Below are 18504 nucleotides of genomic sequence, written 5' to 3'. Positions count from 1 at the left end.
TCCAGGAGAACCAACACTTCTACTGGGTTATATGGCTGTGTGGAAGGGCCCTTTATCTCATGTTCAATTAGATGCTCCTTTTGAAGAAAAAAACAATGAATATATCCTGAACTTCCACAAGTTGCAATTATTTCAAATATAATTATTGAGAAAATATTGGAGTTTACAAGTAACAAGACATGACAACTAAAAGAAATGCCCATGTTCAGAGGAAGTCAAAGAGCACCATAGGCATAAAATAAGATTGGGTAAGGGGAGGACCATGTATTATTAATTAAAATAGTTATACTCTATCCCATATTATGTAATCTCTGAGGGGTGTAAAACCATACATGCAGCCTTGAATTTATTAGAGGAAAAATGAGATATAAATAGAATAAGGTAATCCAGCTAAGATAGAATATTACCGTATATACTCGAGTATAAACCGACCCGAATATAAGCCGAGGCACCTAATTTTACCACAAAAAACTGGGAAAACCTATTGACTCGAGTATAAGTCGAGGGTGGGAAATGCAGCAGCTACTGGTAAATTTCAAAAATAAAATTAGATACCAATAAAATTACATTAATTGAGGCATCAGTGGGTTAAATGTTTTGAATATTTACTGTATTTCAAAGAAAAACAGTAAACTAACTCTATAAGTGGAAAAGCAACAATAACTTTATAATAATAATCATCATCAACAACAACAGCTTCATTTGTACCCTGCCCTATCTATCTGGGGACTCAGGCCAGCTTCCAACATAGTAACAGGCAAACATATAATGCCTACATAAACAATGCAGAGCTAGATATAGATCTATCATTATATATACTAATTTCACATGTGTATTTTCCCTTAAAACCTTTGCAAATCCTCTCTCTATGTGCATTTTCCTCCTGCAATATTTCCAAGCCTGATTTATCAATGTTTATATCTATCTAGACATCTGTGTTGTGTGTGTATGTGTGCGCGCACACACACACATTTTCCCTCTGCACTTGCAAACATGTGAGGGTAAAACTCATATAAAATTCATATATAAAATTAATGTATACATATAGGAACAGATATACAGGTACATGGAAATCTCTAGTTATCTATATTTACATAGAATTTGCAAAGATCTGTATACATATGAGGGGAAAATTCATATATTAATGTATTTGTAGGGGGAACATCTATATAAATATTTAGAAGCTTTGGGGCATGCACTTACCCAAGGAAGAAATGCAAGCAACCCCCCCCCCCTAAAAACAACTTTGTCCTCTTTTCTCCTGCCCTTTCCCACCTCTTTTCTTTCTCCCTTTTTCAAACTCTAAAAGTAGCCAGAAAAGACTTTTTAAAACTTCTCTCCCCCTCCCAAAAAAACCCACCTCATTTTTGTTTCCTTAGGAATAAAAAGAAATACACACCTTCTGTTGCTCTCTTTTCCCTCCTTCCCTCCCTTTGGACTCAAATGTTCTTGCAATAGTAGTAGTAGTAGTAGTAGTAGTAGTAGTAGTAGTAGTAATAATAGCAATGAATCGTGCAAATTTGCAAGAACATCTTTTTTTTCCCTTCCCCTTCTGCCCATGCAATCTGGCTTGCAAGGGTTTCTCTCACACTCTCCTTTCGCTTTTGAAAACATTCGCTTCTTCTCTGTCTCTCTCTCAAAAAAATATAAGATAACCAGCCTGGGAGGAGAAGCAGAGGAGGGAGGTTTTGGAAAAGAAAACATACTATGGCCTCCAGGCTCCGGCTGCTGGCTTGACCTTGACCTGAATATAAGCCGGGGAGGATTTTTCAGCTAATAAATAAGGGCTGAATAACTCGGCTTATCTTCGAGTATATACAGTAATTGAAGTGCATTTTTGAGACGTACCTACACATCTTGTCCCTTCTTCATTAAGATGGTAGCCTCGTCCACAGTTTGGCACATTCCTGTGGCAAGCATAGGAGCCATCCGTATTGATGCATGTCTGCCCAACAGGACAAGGAGCATTAGCAGTCAGGCATTCGTTAATATCTGCAATAGGACACATACTAAATTAAAATGGAAACTCAGGAGGTTGAGAGAAGAGCTTTCTTTTAACATCTTATCTGAAAAATTTTCCCCTGATAGCACATAGAGCAGCAACAAAAATAAGCAGAGAACAAGTAGCAGAATATGGAACAGATAGTCACTCAGTGACTGGAGGGCCCAAATACACCAAATTCAATGAAAACTGGCTTCCAAGTGCCACATGCCTTACCAATACAGTTGCCTAGTGCATCTTGTATAAAACCACTCTTGCATTGTTGCTTGGGTCGGCAACGGAAGGATCCTGGAGTATTCTGACAGATAAAATCGGGGAGGCAGTTATGAGTACCAGTCTCACACTCGTCAATATCTGGTACATCACAAAAGAAAGAGTTTGTTAGCAGAAAGTCTCACAAAGCTATCTTGTTAAGCTTCAGACAAATGCAACATTTAAATACGTCAGTTCTAATTTGTTTGTATTCTCACTATAGAACTACTCTGTAGGCTTGAGTTGAAAGTACACGTGACTTGTGAGAAACACAGAGGTTTATTTGCCAGTGTAACAGCAAATAGGGAAAATGTCAGCGGGGATGATGGGTAGCAGAGTGAAATCCAAAAATTCACCATCCCAGTCTGCCTCCTTCTCTCCAGACTGTTTCCCCGTGTGGAAAAACAGCACTGGATAAACTCACTCCAGCAGACGAAGTTCAACTGTTGATTAAACTTTATTTACATGAACTATTTACAAATAGAGCAAATTCAGTCCTTTCCTCCATGAGTGCTTGCCGATAGCACTATGCACACACACACAGCACATTGCTCATCGCTGTTCTCCGCTCTACACAGGAAAACTTTACTCCCTCGCATTCCACAGGAACCAAGATAGTACGTCCCGGTCAAAACACACTTGACCCCATTGGTCCTGTGATACATCAATCATAGCAGACTCTCATTAACTCCATAATTCCTGAATCCAGATTGATTTTAACATTTCACAATACACAATACCCTGAGAGAAAACTGTTTCTGCCAATTCTCTCCTGAATATGTCCTCCCAAGCCATTTTTCCTCATACTGGACTCATTTCTGGTTTCAGAACAGTATGTCCAGAAAGTAAACATAATTTTAAAACAATTCACATTTAAAGCAGTGAATTGGCAGGCAGAGACAGGTGAAATGCTCTCTCCCGCTGACTGATTTCCCCTCCAATCTTTATTATTAGTATTAGTATAGGGCTATAAATGGGTGAAATCACACTGTCCTTGCTCCCTAAGATTCTGAAATGGCAACTTGTGTGACGGAGAGCATGCTTCTCAAATATACTCACTAGTTTTCTTTGGGAAAAATGTTAGTCAATGGTATGAAATATAGGGACACAATTGTAAGGAGAAAGCAATGAGTTGGAGAATTCACCCTTCCACAAATTGTTTCACCCGAGACATTATCCCACATTGCATTTTCCCCACATAAGAATATATGTATTGTCAAAGACTTTCATTGCCAGAATCACTGGGTTGCTGTGAGTTTTCTGGGCTGTATGGCCATGTTTCAGAAGCATTATCTCTTGATGTTTCACCCACATCTATGGCAGGCATCCTCACAGGTTATGAGGTCTGTTGGAAACAAGGCAAGTGGGGTTTATATATCTGTGGAAAGTCTAGGGTGAGAGAAAGAACTCTCGTCTGTTTGAGGCAAGTGTGAATGGTGCAACTCATCACCTTGATTAGCATTGAATAGCCTAGCAGCTATTTGCTGGGAGGAGTCAGCTGGCCCTGATTGTTTCCTGTCTGGAATTCCCCTGTTTTCTGAGGTTTGTTCTTTATTTACTGTCCTGATTTTAGAGTTTTTAATACTGGTAGCCAGATTCTGTTCATTTTCATGGTTTCCTCCTTGCTGTTGAAATTGTCCACATGCTTGTGGATTTCAATGATTTCTCTGTGTAGTCTGACCTGGTGACACGACAATCACCATGGCAGACTACCTCCCAACAAAGGATTCCCCCAGGCAGGAAAGAGCCAGGCTTTGAAGCTGCAGGGCCATTCAACGCTAATCAAGCTAGCCAACTGCCACATTCACACTTGCCTCAAACAGACAAGAATTCTTTCTCCAAGCCTGGACATTCCACAGATATATAAACCCCACTTGCCTAGTTTCCAACAGACCTCACAACTTCTGAGGATGCTTGCCACATATGCGGATGAAACATCAGGAGAGAATGCTTCTGGAACATGGTCATACAACCTGGAAAACTCACAGCAATCCATAAGAATAAATATTTATGGGGAAGTAACTAGGTAGTGAAAATGTTATACTGCTGCAGCATCTAAGTCAACTTTCCTAGCCTGGTGCCCTCCACGTGTGTTGCATTATATATTCCCATCATTCCTAAGCAATCCACTGGCTGAAAGATGATGGATGCCAAGGTGAGGAAGGCTGACCTAAGCTACATTGGGTAATACTGTAGAGTTCAAGCAAACTTCTCTACATTTCCTTCCAAGTTATGTATTTAAAAGTTTTTAACAGCAGCCAAGACATATCAATTCCCAAAGCCTTGAAAGAAGACAATCAGTCTATTGGCTTTGTAAGTAAGGATGAAGTACCAGGTTGTGATGGCACTGATCAGAAGGCTGGTTTTACATGTAAAATATATGGGCTATCAAACAACATATCTCAACACTGGAAAGCACACAGAGAAGACTCCTCCTTACTTCAACTGTGGAAAAAAGGCTAAAGCAAGGACTGAAGGAGAAACTTCCCAGCAGTTGTTTCTCCATGACTAACTGTGCAGTGTTGTTATCCCATGGCTTGGCAGAAGTTCTTTGGTGCTCAGAGATCTGCCTTCAAATATATCAAGGGCGGTGTTTGTAACAGTGAAGAGATTGCTACACATACCACATAAATGAGGCAGCAACAGCCCGATAGGGGTGCTCACTTGCATATTTGCCTCCACGTCTCACTTCAAAACATGTCTACAAGAAACACTGGTGTATTATCAGCAAGAATGTTATCTATGTAATGGATTAACTAGGCCTAGCACGGTGAAACTGAAGTGAACCAGACTATTTAGTATCTGGAACTGCGGTACTCTTTAGGAAGTATCTATCTTTCCTGGGCAAATGTTGAAACATACCTTTGCAGAGATTGTTTTCAGTTAATTCATAACCAGTTCCACAACTGGTTTCACGCTGACAGCGGAATGATCCTGGAGTATTGATACAAATTTGTCCAATGGCACAAGTGTTGCTTGTAGTGATACACTCATTTATGTCTAGGGAGAAAATCAAGTAAAATTATCATATCTACTAGAGTCTAATGTGCCACTGTATCTAATGTGCACCTCAATTTTCAAAACCCTGAAACCCAAAAAAATGTGTATCATATTACGCAAATTCAGATCACTTCATGATGTGATACTAAAGAGTCTGAAGACTAAAGTGAATTTTAAAAATGAACTTCTATTAATGGGTCTGATAGATGATCAAATAAAATGACAGCATGAAAAAAAAATTATATTGGATGATTACTAGTCTTGTGCATTTGTATGGAATCACTACCCGCTTCTATTTGTACCATTTGTATGGCCCCGTCGCCTCTACAAATGAGTTTTTCCATCCAAGGTCTGAAAAAAACAAAGATTTTTCGGGCCTTGGGCAGCGAAGTGCCAGGGCCTGCCAGCCAGGGCCTACATCCAAGTGGGCCCGGCGCTCGGCTGTGGGCCCTGCCTGTTGGGCCTATGAGCATCAAGCGCTCGATGGCTCAGCTCACAAGGCCTACAGTTGAGCACCGAGCACTCTATGCTTATAAGCTCAGCAGGCAGGGCCTACAGCTGAGCGCCCGACACTCTACTGTAGGCCCTGTGAGCCGGGTCTACGAGCGTCGAGTGTCCAGCGCTCAGCTGCAGGCCCTGGCAGCCAGAGCCTACAGCCAAGTGCCAAAAATCAGCTGACCAAACGGCGACCATTCCCCCTTTTTTCCTGTTTCACTGCTTCTTTTGTTCCGGAGGGGGTTGTACCATTCCGTGCCATCTGAATGGATGGAACAATCCAAAATCGCAAAAGAAACATGAAACAGGATTCGGGCCCAACTCTAATGATTACTGAGACAAGGATGTTACAAAGCCAGAGGTGGAAGAGTATGGAGATTTCCTCCGTTGAAGAATGTATATTGAAAACATTTGATTTAGCAGAGATAGACAAACAGACTATTGTATTGAGGGATAAATCAATTTATAACTTTGTGGAAGAGTGGGAATTACATCCTGTAATTCATGTGGGAGAGAGATGATGATACCTGTAGTTTTTGAGAATTATTTTTTTTCAAACAAAAAGTAGAACTATATATACATTTGTTTTTCTACTTTTTCTACTACATGAATACCAATTATGTCTAGTGTGTCCAGCCCTTCACATTAGCTGAGGTCAGGGACACAAGACACCCAGAAAAATAATTTTAAAAGTTTTTAAAATGCTATTCTTTTTATTTGAGAGAACATTTCTCTGGAAATCTCTAGGTCCTCCAGTATGACTCTATGGTCAACTTAATGGTTCTCCTTTTCTTAAGGGGCCGCGACGATCACAGCGGGTTAAACCGTCAGCTACAGAAGATCTTGCCAAATGGAAGGTTAGCAGTTCAAGCCACGGGTCTGGGTGAGCTCCTGCCATCAGCCCTAGCTTCTACTTACCTAGCAGTTCGAAAACAGCAATGTGAGTAGATAAATAGGTACTGCTTTGGTGGGAGGTAAAAGGCACCCCTGAAAACATGCCAGCAATTCAATTAGGAAGGCGTCCATGGACAATAGGCTCCTCGGCGTGGAAAAAATGAAACAACAACACCTCCCCATGGCCAAGTCAGGCACAGCCTTTAAATGCCGGAGATGAAAAAAGAGGGAAGCCTTGGCTCTGTTTATATACAGTATGTCTATGTTGCCAATTGTATAATGGCATTGCATGTTTGTCATATACAGTATGTACCCTGTAATTCACTCTGAGTCCCCTTGGGGAGATAGTGCAGAATATAAAGTATATTACTATTCTTATTCTTATTCTTATTCTTGTTATTATTCCTCGTCCCTTTTTAGCAGGGGAGAATCTGGAAGTTGCCTCTTAGGTCCCACTCAGCAGAAAAACCTGTATTACACTGGTGAACTGTATATTTCTCAGAAAATACAAGGAATACATATGCAAATTTCATATATACTTCTTTTCCTTTTATGTCTACAGAAATTCTCCTGGTCAGCCACAGTTCACAGCTGTTGCAATTCTGACATCAAAAATGCATGTATTATTTTTTTATCTGCTGTGCAGAATCCATTAATATAAATGCCTCGGAGTCCTCCAGCTGTGTTACACATCCTATACTTGTCATTTGAATGCAATCAAAACATTAGAGAATTTTGTCTGTTGAGAATTTTGAAAACTTTCTGTACCAATGGACTTTCCTTCATGCAATAAGAAAGTAGTGATCCAGATTGGAACCAAAACTGCCTCACAATGTTGTTTTTTTTTAAGAAATAATGTTGCATCAACAGTCTAATGTGAAAAGCAAAGGATCTCAGAGCCTGCAATACAGAGGACTCACCCTGCCGTCTAGGCACCACTGTGGCATTACACTGGACTATGCCAACAAGGACTGGGGTATCAGTGATTTATATAAAGGAGAATAAAAAGGTAAAGGTAAAGGTTTTCCCCTGATGATAAGGCCAGTCGTGACCGACTCTGGGGGTTGGTGCTCATCTCCATTTCTAAGCCGAAGAGCCGGCATTGTCCGTAGACACCTCCAAGGTCATGTGGCCGGCATGACTGCATGAAGCACCTTTACCTTCCCGCCTAAGCGGTACCTATTGATCTACTCACATTTGCATGTTTTCAAACTGCTAGGTTGGCAGGAGCTGGGGCTGACAGCGGGCTCCCGGGATTTGAACCTGGCACCTTTTGGTCCGCAAGTTCACCAGCTCAGCACTTTAACGCACTGTGCTACCAGGGGCCCCATAAAGGAGAATATAGCACTGTAAACATGTGTTGAACACAAGTTACTTATTTCTTAGGCACAAAAAAGTTAAGAAATAGTTTGTGATGGTTTCAATCAGTCTTCCCACATTAATTTGGACTCTGATTGAATAATTGTCACATGCACATACATCATTATTTATTTTGCTTCATTTACTTTTGTGTTTCTCATGTGGTTTTGCAAGATTACATATTAACTGGGAGTATTTAACTAGCAGCTAGAGCAAAGATAGGGATTCGTTGTTTAAAACCACAAAGATAAAAGCAAATAACAATTTCCTTACCTTCACAAGTGAAACCATCTGGCTGAAGTTGGTACCCCATAAAGCAAGAACAAAGAACACTGGTGCCAGTATCCCTACATTGCTGAGTGCAAGGGCCACCTCCTAAAGAGCCAAGATAATTGTGAGGAACAGCAGTGTAAGATAGATGTACAGTTCTTTCTAAATGTTTTGCAAATGTTTACAATGTTTTCTAAATGTTTTGTAAATGAAAAAGACCAAATATAAACATCAAACACGTAAAGTTTAGCTCTATAAGGTTTGAACAACTCGGTATTATGATGCAAACTGGTCGCTACTGTAACATCCCAAGAAATGAGAGATTTTGTGTCTGGGGAGAACAAATAGTGGAAGATATCGAACATTTTTTGATTGACTGCCCAGCATATGCTGAACTTCGACACAGATATTTTTAGGTCCCCCAACAGAAATGATCTTCTGACAGTCCTCTTGCAAGGACAAGAAAGATCCACCATAATCAGAGTAAGCCTTTTTATCCTGAAAGCTATCAAGAAAAGAGCACATTTCCTGAAAGAAGAATCAGGAAAATAAGATTTTGACGGCAAACATAAAGTCAGCTGCTGTCCTCTCATCCTTTTTGCCTTGTTTTTACTTATGTTGCACTTTGAAATGGTCATATGACTGGTTAAACAAATAAATTATTATTATTATTATTATTATTATTATTATTATTATTATTATTATTATTATAGCTCTATAATATCTTCTGGTGGAGCAAATCAATAACCATAAAATTGTTTCATTAATAATTCAAAAATTCAACACCAGTGCACAAATTACCTGTACTATGAGTTCACATTATACCAACACTCTCTGAATATGTCCTGATAAGTATATCCAACACTAATAGATCATAGAGTTAAAAGAGATTACAAAGTCCAACTCCTTGCCATGTAGGAATCTATATATATAAAAGAGTGATGGCATCATGGCGACACACAAAACAACAAAACTACAGGCCCCCCAACCTCGAAATTTGACAACACAACCCATCATCCACGCCTCTAGGTTGATACAACAAAAAGCAAAGAAAAATAAAGTCCTAATTAGAGGGAGAGAAATAATTGTTTTTATCCAATTGCTGCCACTTAGAAGGCTCTAAGGCCCACTTGGTCTCCTAGCAACCCACTCAGCCCAGTGTTAATAAAAGAATAAAAAATAAAATAAATACAAATAATACAATAAAAAACACTAAAAAATTAATACAATAAAATACTATAATAACAAAATAACTAAAAATAATACAACAAAATAATAAAATATAATAAATAAAAAAGATAAGTTACAATGAAATTAATTAAAAAAAAATACAAATAACGTCAAATAAAAATTCTACAACAACTTTTAACCAATACCACCACCACTTTGCCACAGCAACGCGTGGCCGGACACAGCTAGTACATAATAAAAGCAATCCTGACATTTGGCAATCTAACTTCTGCTTAAAAACCTCCAGAGAAGGAGACTCCACTATAGTCTAAGGCAGCACACTGAACTGCAGCACAGCTCTTATTGTTAAGAAGTTCTTCCTAATGTTTAGGTGGAATTTCTTTTCTGGCAATTTGAAGCCATTGCTTCAAACTGACATCCTTTCAAATATTTAAACATGGTTTTCATGTGCCGTCTCAGTCTTCTTTTTACCAAACTGAACATACCCAGTTCCCTAAGCTGCTCTTCATAGGACTTGGCTTCCAGACCATTCCTCATTTTGGTCGCTCTTCTCTGGACATGTTCTAGCTTATCAATATTTCTCTTGAATTGTGGTATCCTGAATGGGACACAGTATTCCAGATGAGGTCTAACCAAAGCAGAATAAAGTGGGACTATGACTTCCCTTGGTGTAGACCAGACATCTGCAAACTTTTGAAGTGGAGGGATGATTCATGGTCCCTCAGACTATGGGGCTAGACTATAGTAGTATGCGCATGCCCACACATGCACACACTGCCCATTCCCCATACTCACCACTGTGACACGCACACACACCGCCACACGCACACTTGCCTCGGTCGCCACATATGTACATATGGGTATGCGTGGCAGTAACAACAGGGACTAAAGAAAACGACACTATATATTTAGCAAATTGCATACAAATTAGTCTGTTTATAGAACTAGTGTATTATACAGTGTGTTGTTGAGTCTACATATCTCAACTCAACCACAAACTCATAAGTTTGTATCATTATCACCATGGAGCCTCCAGTGGCCTAGGGGATAAAAGCCTTGTGACTTGAAGGTTGGGTTGCTGACCTGAAGGTTGCCAGGTTCGAATCCCACCCGGGGAGAGCACGGATGAGCTCCCTCTATCAGCTCCAGCTCCATGCGGGGACATGAGAGAAGCCTCCCACAAGGATGGTAAAACATCAAAACGTCTGGGCGTCCCCTGGGCAACGTCCTTGCAGACGGCCAATTCTCTCACTCCAGAAGCAACTCAGGTTGCTCCTGACATGAAAAAAAAAAAAGAATTATCACCATCACCATCATCATCTTGAACATTGCTTTTCTCTCAGGAAGAGATCCAAAGTCTTTAAACGTAATTTCCAGCAGGCGCTGTACCTAAAAGCAGATATGCCAAAAAACCCTAAGAATCACTTTCACTAGGGCAAGGTTCGGACAAATGGAGTCCATGGAGAGATACGGTAGATTTAACCACATCCCATATGAAGAAAGATTATGTATTTGTGGTGCCCCTGAAGTCGAAAATTTGAACCACATTTTGCATAATTGTAACCTATATTAGAAAGAAAGGAAACAATACTTATGGCCTTTTATTTGTAATAAAACAAGCTGGGTTATTGAGGCCAAAACCTCATTTTTGTTGGCCGGTTATAACCCCACTCTGACAACAAAAGTGGCCCTGTATCTGTTTAAAGCTGCTAAAAGGAGATCAGAGTACATAGATCATATTGGAGTGCAGTGTATGGGAGACGAGGATAGTTGATGCATAGATCAATAGTTAAACTACAATGGCACCAAGCAGGCAAATACCTGTATATCTGTATTTTATTTTAAGTGAACCAGATTTATGTTGTACGTTATATGTTGTGTTTGTATGGTCTGTTCTTGATAAGGCCAACTGACTAATCAATAAATTGTTGTTGTTGTTGAGATCCAAAGTGGCTCAAAACGTTTTAAAACCTTACAATTTAAAAACCTATAAAATATCAATCTTAAAGTAAAAGTTACCGTTATTAAAAGAATTCAGTTAAAACAAATAGGTATAAAGCTATTACAAACAAATTGTTGTTCTTCGTCCCCACTTTCACTAATCCAAATTAGCTCACCTCTACAACGATCATTAAGATAATGATCCTCATGGTCAACCTCCACTGGTGATGCCAAATCTAAAGAAGAAAGCAGATTTTGAGACTGAGCAAGGGGAAACACATTATCTAACTATTATTTTATTTTTATATAATAAAACATTACAGCATTAAACCATAATTTAGAATCTGGCTTTATCTCTTTCATCCTCCCCACCCTCCTGGAGGGTGTCATCTACACTGACACTATAATTGTTGTGACAATAATGCAGTTTCAAACAACTCAAAACCATAATGACCACAAAACATATTCCACAAATGCACGCTGCAGCATAGATTTAAGTGCACACAATGTATTAAAGAATGTCACGGGAAATTCTTAGTTCACCTTTAATGTGCTGCAGCAGATTCCAACGTATCCCAGACTCTGCAGAATGCAAAGCGCATTGTAAACACTCACTCATGTAATCACCCACCTGGTCTCAAACCAGTTTCAGACCTGTCAATTTAATCACCCACGCAACAAAAGTGGTTCCTCCCAAACTGCATTACAGTGTCAGTATAGAAGAGCACATAAATGTATACAAACTCCTTCTCTGCGTGTACTTGTCTGTTTTTATTAAAAACTAGCTTGCGTACCTAACGGTGCCTGAAAAAGGCAATGTTTGTTTTGGGGTGTTAGATAATATCATTTAGTTAATTAGTAACACTATTTATTAGAAAAAAGATTTCACTTTTTAAAAAAATGCTCCCATTAGAAAATATATAACAATGTGGGTGAACTACAATTCCCAGAATTGTGGGTCAAGCCTCCCCAAACCAGGCCTGTACTCACAGCTAATAATAATAATAATAATAATAATAATAATAATAATAATAATAATAATAATAATACTTTATTTATATACCGCCCTATCTCCCGGATGGGACTCAGGGCGGTTTACAGTCATAAAAGCAAACACAAACATTACATAACAACATAATACACATTATTAAACAAAGTAAAACAATACAATTATAACAATAAATCACACTTACATGATCAGATCAAGGGGACGGGAACCATAAGACCAATATATTAAAATGTATCATTTTAGGCTAGGGAAATCTTGTGCAATATATTCAGCTGGCTATGTTTGGTACAGATCCGACGTCGACTGCGTCCAGTGCTCTCTGGATAAGGGAGAACTACAACTCCCAGATCCAAGGACAATCACCCCCAAACTCTGCCTGTCTGCACAGTTGGCCATGTTGGGTCTGTGTGCCAAGTTTGGTCCAGATATGTTGTCAGCTGGGTTCAGAGCTCTCTGGATAAGGGTGAACTAAAACTCTCAGACCCAAGGACAATCACCTCCAAACCCTGCCTGTATGCACAGTTGGCCATGTTGGGTCTGTATGCCAAGTGTGGTCCAGATATGTTGTCAGCTGGGTTCAGAACTCTCTGGATAAGGGTGAACTAAAACTCTCAGATCCAAGGACAATCACCTCCAAACCCTGCCTGTATGCACAGTTGGCCATGTTGGGTCTGTATGCCAAGTGTGGTTCAGATCCGGCGTTGGCTATGTTCAATGTTCTCTGGATAAGAGAACTATAAACCTCAGATGTCAAGGTTTGAGGAACACAGAGTCCAGTAAACAACTTGCCACAAACAGGAACGAAGCCTCAATTGAGTATTTAAAGGGGAGTGTTGCAAAAGACTCAGGCATATCAACATGAAGACAGCCTGGAAAGGTTGGAGTCACTTGGACATCACTTCGGCATGTTTTGTAAACCTTGAACCTGTTTCAAGTCAGTGCCATAGATGAAGCCACCAAATTATGCTCAGAAATTGCAATATGTAGTCAGATTTCAAGAATTAGCAAGGGAGGCTTTGAATTTATCCACAAGCTGATAATGTCTAAAGGCACACATTTTTATTTGAATGGCTTCACAAACAAACAAAACTACGGCATTTGTGGTTTGGAAAATCCTAGGGCAATTTACCAAAGGGAACCACACTCCCTTAAGGGTATGGTCTGATGAGGGATGATGTCAGAATAAGTGACTGGAATTACTTTTTTGAAGATCATTTTGGAAACCCTATCAATGTTACAGGAGATGGAAATGATAGACACATTTCTTAATCCTAGTAGTTCAAGACAAACACGTCAAGAGAAACACCTCATTTATACTTACCTAATTCTTTGTTAGTGCCATCAACAATTAAGGTGTCAGCACTTTCTTGCCCCTCAACACAGCAAGCCCTGAAGACCAAGCCACACTGGTATCCCATCAGTAGACTCTGCTCACAGCTGTTCCTTTGCTTCTGGGCCACTTTCCCCATAAAGCAGCAGTAACAGCATTTCTGTCAAAATGCAAGTGACACATAACCAATGAGCTTTATGATATCACACAGTAGTGGTCACGTTCTATTATCCTCTGGCAAGATTGTAGCACTGTGCAGTCATGAAAATTTTTATTTAAAATCCATTTGAAGATAGATAGATTGATTGATAGGTCATAGAGTTATAGACTGAAATTAGAATACCGTATATACTCAAGTATAAGCCGACCTGAATATAAGCCGAGGCACCTAATTTTGCCACAAAAAAACTGGGAAAACGTTGACTCCAGTATAAGCCGAGATACCAATAAAATTACATTAATTGAGGCATCAGTAGGTTAAATGTTTTTGAATATTTACATAAAGCTCAAATTTAAGATAAGCCTGTCCAACTCTGATCAAATCATTATTCTCATCTTCTTCAATGTCAATGTGCTTATGTATCCTTTTAATAATAATAGAGTAAAATAATACATGTAATAATAATAATAATAATAATAATAATAATACAGTAAAATAATACAAGTAATAATAGAGTAAAATAATAAATGCAATAATAAGATCAAAGTGAAATAATAAATGTATTAATAATAATAATAATAATAATAATAGAGTAAAATAAATGTAATAGTAGCAACAATAATAGAGTAAAATAATAAATGTAATAATACTAATAATAATGAAAAACAATAAATGTACCATATATTCTCGAGTATAAGCTGACCCAAATATAAGCCAACCAGGACCCTCACCCGAGTATAAGCCAAGGGGGGCTTTTTCAGGCTTAAAAAAAGGGCTGGAAAAACTAGGCTTATACTCGAGTATATACAGTAATTCTGTGTTTTATTCTCAGTGTGAATCACATTGGGAGATTTCGCTTTGAAAGGCAGTATATAAATATATTTCATACAGTAGAGTCTTGCTTATCCAACCCTTTCTTATCCAACATTCTGTATTATCCAATGCAGTTTGCCTTTTAGTAGTCAGTGTTTTTGTAGTCAATCTTTTCAATGCATTGCGATATTTTGGTGCTAAATTCGTAAATACAGTAATTACTACGTAACGTTACTGTGTATTGAACTGCTTTTTCTGTTGATTTCGTGTAAAACATGATGATTTGGCACTTAATTCGTAAAATCATAAAGTAATTTGACATTTAATAGGCTCTTCCTGAATCCCTCCTTATTATCCAACATTTTCGCTTATCCAATGTTCTGCCGGCCCGTTTATGTTGGATAAGTGAGACTCTACTGTATATCACTTTGGAATGGTTCTGGTGCCAAATCATTGTAGTGACACAATTATAGTAAAGGTAAAGTTTCCCTTTGACATTAAGTCTAGTCGAGTGCGATTCTGGGGGGTGGTGCTCATCTCCATTTCTAAGCCAAAAAGCCGGCATTGTCCATAGACACCTCCTAGGTCACATGGTCAACATCACTGCATGGAGCTAAGCTACAGAACTAGCTGACCGAAAGGTCAGAGGTTCAAATCCACAGGAAGAAGTGAGCTCCCATTATTAGCCCCAGCTTCTGCCAACCTAGCAGTTTGTACACATGCAAATGTGAGTAGATCAATAGGTATCGCTTCAGCAGGAATGTAATGGCACTCTATGCAGTCATGCCAGCCACATGACCTTGGAGGTGTCTACGGACAATGCTGGCTCTTCGTCTTAGAAATGGAGATGAGCACCAACACACAGAGTTGTATTCGACTAGACTTAATGTCAAGGGTAACCTTTGCCTTTACTTTTAGGGTAAAGGTAAAGGTTTCCCCTGACGTTAAGTTCAGTCATGACCGACTCTGGGGGTTTGTGCTCATCTCCATTTCTAAGCCGAAGAGCCGGCATTGTCCGTAGACACCTCCAAGGTCATGTGGCTGGCATGACTGCATGGAGCGCCCTTACCTTCCCGATGGAGCGGTACCTATTGATCTACTCACATTTGCATGTTTTCGAACTGCTAGGTTGGCAGGAGCTAGGGCTAACAGCGGGTGCTTATTCCACTCCCGGGATTTGAACCTGGCACCTTTTGGTCCTCAAGTTCAGCAGTTCAGCACTTTAACGCACCGTGCCACCAGGGGCCCCTGCCTTTACCTTTAACTTTCCAAAATCTTTGAAAAGTATGGCCTGTGGGAGAGCTCTCCCCAACACTGTTCCATGCACTATAGTAAAAAAAATCATTGATGATCTGTAGGCCATTTCCTTTATTCACTAACTCACAACCCTAGGAATCCTGTGGTTCTGTGCATACCATCTGAAAATCACCAAACCAGTGTGAAGATTACCTTAGTTATTTTGTCTTCACAGGTAATGTTACTGTTATGTGAATCACAGTCTTCTTGCTTACTGGCAATATCTATTCCAGCTGTACAGTGTAACTCTTCCAGTTGATTGAGACAGCACTGCTCCTGGGCTATGCTACAAATAAGTAAACCGAACAGAGAAAAGAATCATACAAAGGAGACATTGCTTTCTTAAAACCATCACAGCGTGGAATCACCCAATTCTTTTTAACCACAATTAAATTTAATAGCTCATTTATTAAAATCAATATTTTTGGGATCTTTAGCAGCCAATCTGGCAGCAGAAGACAGAAAAATGAGGAACTGAGAAAATCAGAATTACCTCTACCTCCCTTTGCTTAACAGACAAATAAAGTCAAACAGCTTCTGGGAAGCAGCAATAGTGAAGGTGACTCAGTTAGAGGCTCTCTCAGAGACAATGCCAACGAAACAACGGCTAACCCTTGTCAGCACTGAGCATAGGAAGGCATGGTTAACCCCCTTTTGAACTTTTTTTTTTACCATGGAACCCCTAAATGGAGGCAATCCAAAGTGAAACGACAGATAATGGCAGGAGACACCTAATAAGCTATTATGATAGAGCAGAGGACAAATATGGATAGCGCTGTGGCTAATGGTACAATTGGACTTAAACTGAAAGGAAGTTTAATTGATGATCATCTCAGAGGTGAAAGTCTGGAACTTCATTATAGGAGTAAGAAATGTGAGAAACATGAATCAGGGGAAGCCAGACGTAGCAAAACCAGAATGCATAAATACTATAATATTGAGGGGAAGCAAGCTAAAATGGACAGGAAAGGGACATTTTAAATCAGATAATTACATACACTGTATTTTGCTCAAAAAAGTGAAGAGAAGAAGAAATGGGTGGCTTCTATAGTGAAGAGTGATATAGCAAAAGGGGTCAAAGGATATACCTCAGGCTAGATCTACACTACCATATAATGTAGTTTCGGAATGTAGATTAACTGCATTGAACTGGATTATATGAGTCTAGACTGCCATATAATCCTGCGCATTGAAGTTAATCTGCATTCTGAAACTGCATTATATGGTAGTGTAGATGAAGGTCTCAGTTTGATTGAATCATGTCAATAAGACTCCAGGGAAAAGCTACTAATGTGACCACAATCCAAGTTATGCTCCAACCACAGAGGGGAAAGAAGGCATTCAAGAGGGAATTGATCACACATCAAAACAGGACTTCTTGTTCATCATAGCTGACTCAAATGCAAAATAGGAAATGGAGTAGAATCAATGATGTTAGGAACATTTGGTCTAGGAGCAAGATGTGAAGCAGGAAACCAACTAAGTGAATTGCTGGAGACCAACAATTTGTTCAGGGCAAACACATTTTTCAAACAATCATAGAAACAAATACAATAGAGTCTCACTTATCCAAGGTTCTGGATTATCCAATGCAGTCTGCCTTTTAGTAGTCAATATTTTTGTAGTCAATGTTTTCAATACATTGTGATGTTTTGGTGCTAAATTCATAGATACAGTAATTACTACATAGCATTACTGCATATCGAACTATCTTTTCTATCAAATTTGTTGTAAAACATGATGTTTTGGTGCTTAATTTGTAAAATCATAATCTAATTTGATGTTTAATAGGCTTTTCCTTAATTCCTCCTTATTATCCATCATATTCGCTTATCCAACGTTCTGCCGGCCCGTTTATGTTGGATAAGTGAGACTCTACTGTATGTACATGTACATCAAATCAAGACCAAGAGCAACAATGGGACATCCCTTTGGCTGCCACAAGATCAGCTCAAACACTGTTATGCTTCAGGACCACTGATATCGTATGGAGAACTAGAATTGCAGCTGTTCTGTCCAATCAAGACTATGTGGTTTGAGGGAGCAAAAGGAGCCTAACTGGCCATAAATATAACATAAACAGCAAAAAGTAATGTAGCATGAAGCTGAACTCCATTTCCTTGTCGCTTGTAAGTAACCCTGTTGGAGTGGAGTACGAACTAGATTAGGACCAGCTCATGTAATCAGAAGAGGATTAAACCTTCTCTAGATGTTTTTATTAAATGAAACCAAAGCTCTGCAGGAGCTGAAAAAAGAAAGAGACAATTTATAAACTCCTTCGCAGCAGGTTAGAAAAAATGGAATGGGGGTAAACTTCACATACTTGCAATGTAGTGGTTCCAAGTTAACTAAATGAAACCTGAATGTTACTTGGAAGTTTTTTTTAAAGGCCCAGACTGATGCTACTTATTTAACTTATTTTGTGTTTTATCCCTTGACCTGAACAATTTTTCTGACAATAGTGCACATTACTTTGCCTTGCACTTTAGAAC

General features: G+C 39.2%; 1 protein-coding gene across 2 annotated transcripts in view; it reads right to left on the bottom strand.

The window, feature by feature from the left end:
- fbln1 (fibulin 1) overlaps nt 1-18504 on the bottom strand; it is a 104653-nt gene that overhangs the window by 62828 nt on the left and 23321 nt on the right. For both annotated transcript variants that reach the window (XM_003221428.4, XM_008111382.3), the window contains exons 3-9: nt 16166-16298; nt 13735-13903; nt 11581-11640; nt 8276-8377; nt 5117-5254; nt 2219-2356; nt 1849-1992 (exon numbers count right to left, since the gene is read on the bottom strand). In XM_003221428.4, coding sequence (XP_003221476.1) covers nt 1849-1992; nt 2219-2356; nt 5117-5254; nt 8276-8377; nt 11581-11640; nt 13735-13903; nt 16166-16298 — 884 coding nt within the window. The remainder of the gene's footprint in view (nt 1-1848; nt 1993-2218; nt 2357-5116; nt 5255-8275; nt 8378-11580; nt 11641-13734; nt 13904-16165; nt 16299-18504) is intronic.

The sequence above is a fragment of the Anolis carolinensis genome, chromosome 5 (assembly GCF_035594765.1).
Source record: "Anolis carolinensis isolate JA03-04 chromosome 5, rAnoCar3.1.pri, whole genome shotgun sequence".
NCBI lineage: Eukaryota > Metazoa > Chordata > Lepidosauria > Squamata > Dactyloidae > Anolis > Anolis carolinensis.
Note: the sequence above shows the minus strand (reverse complement) of the source record. Positions and strands in the feature narration are given on the sequence as shown.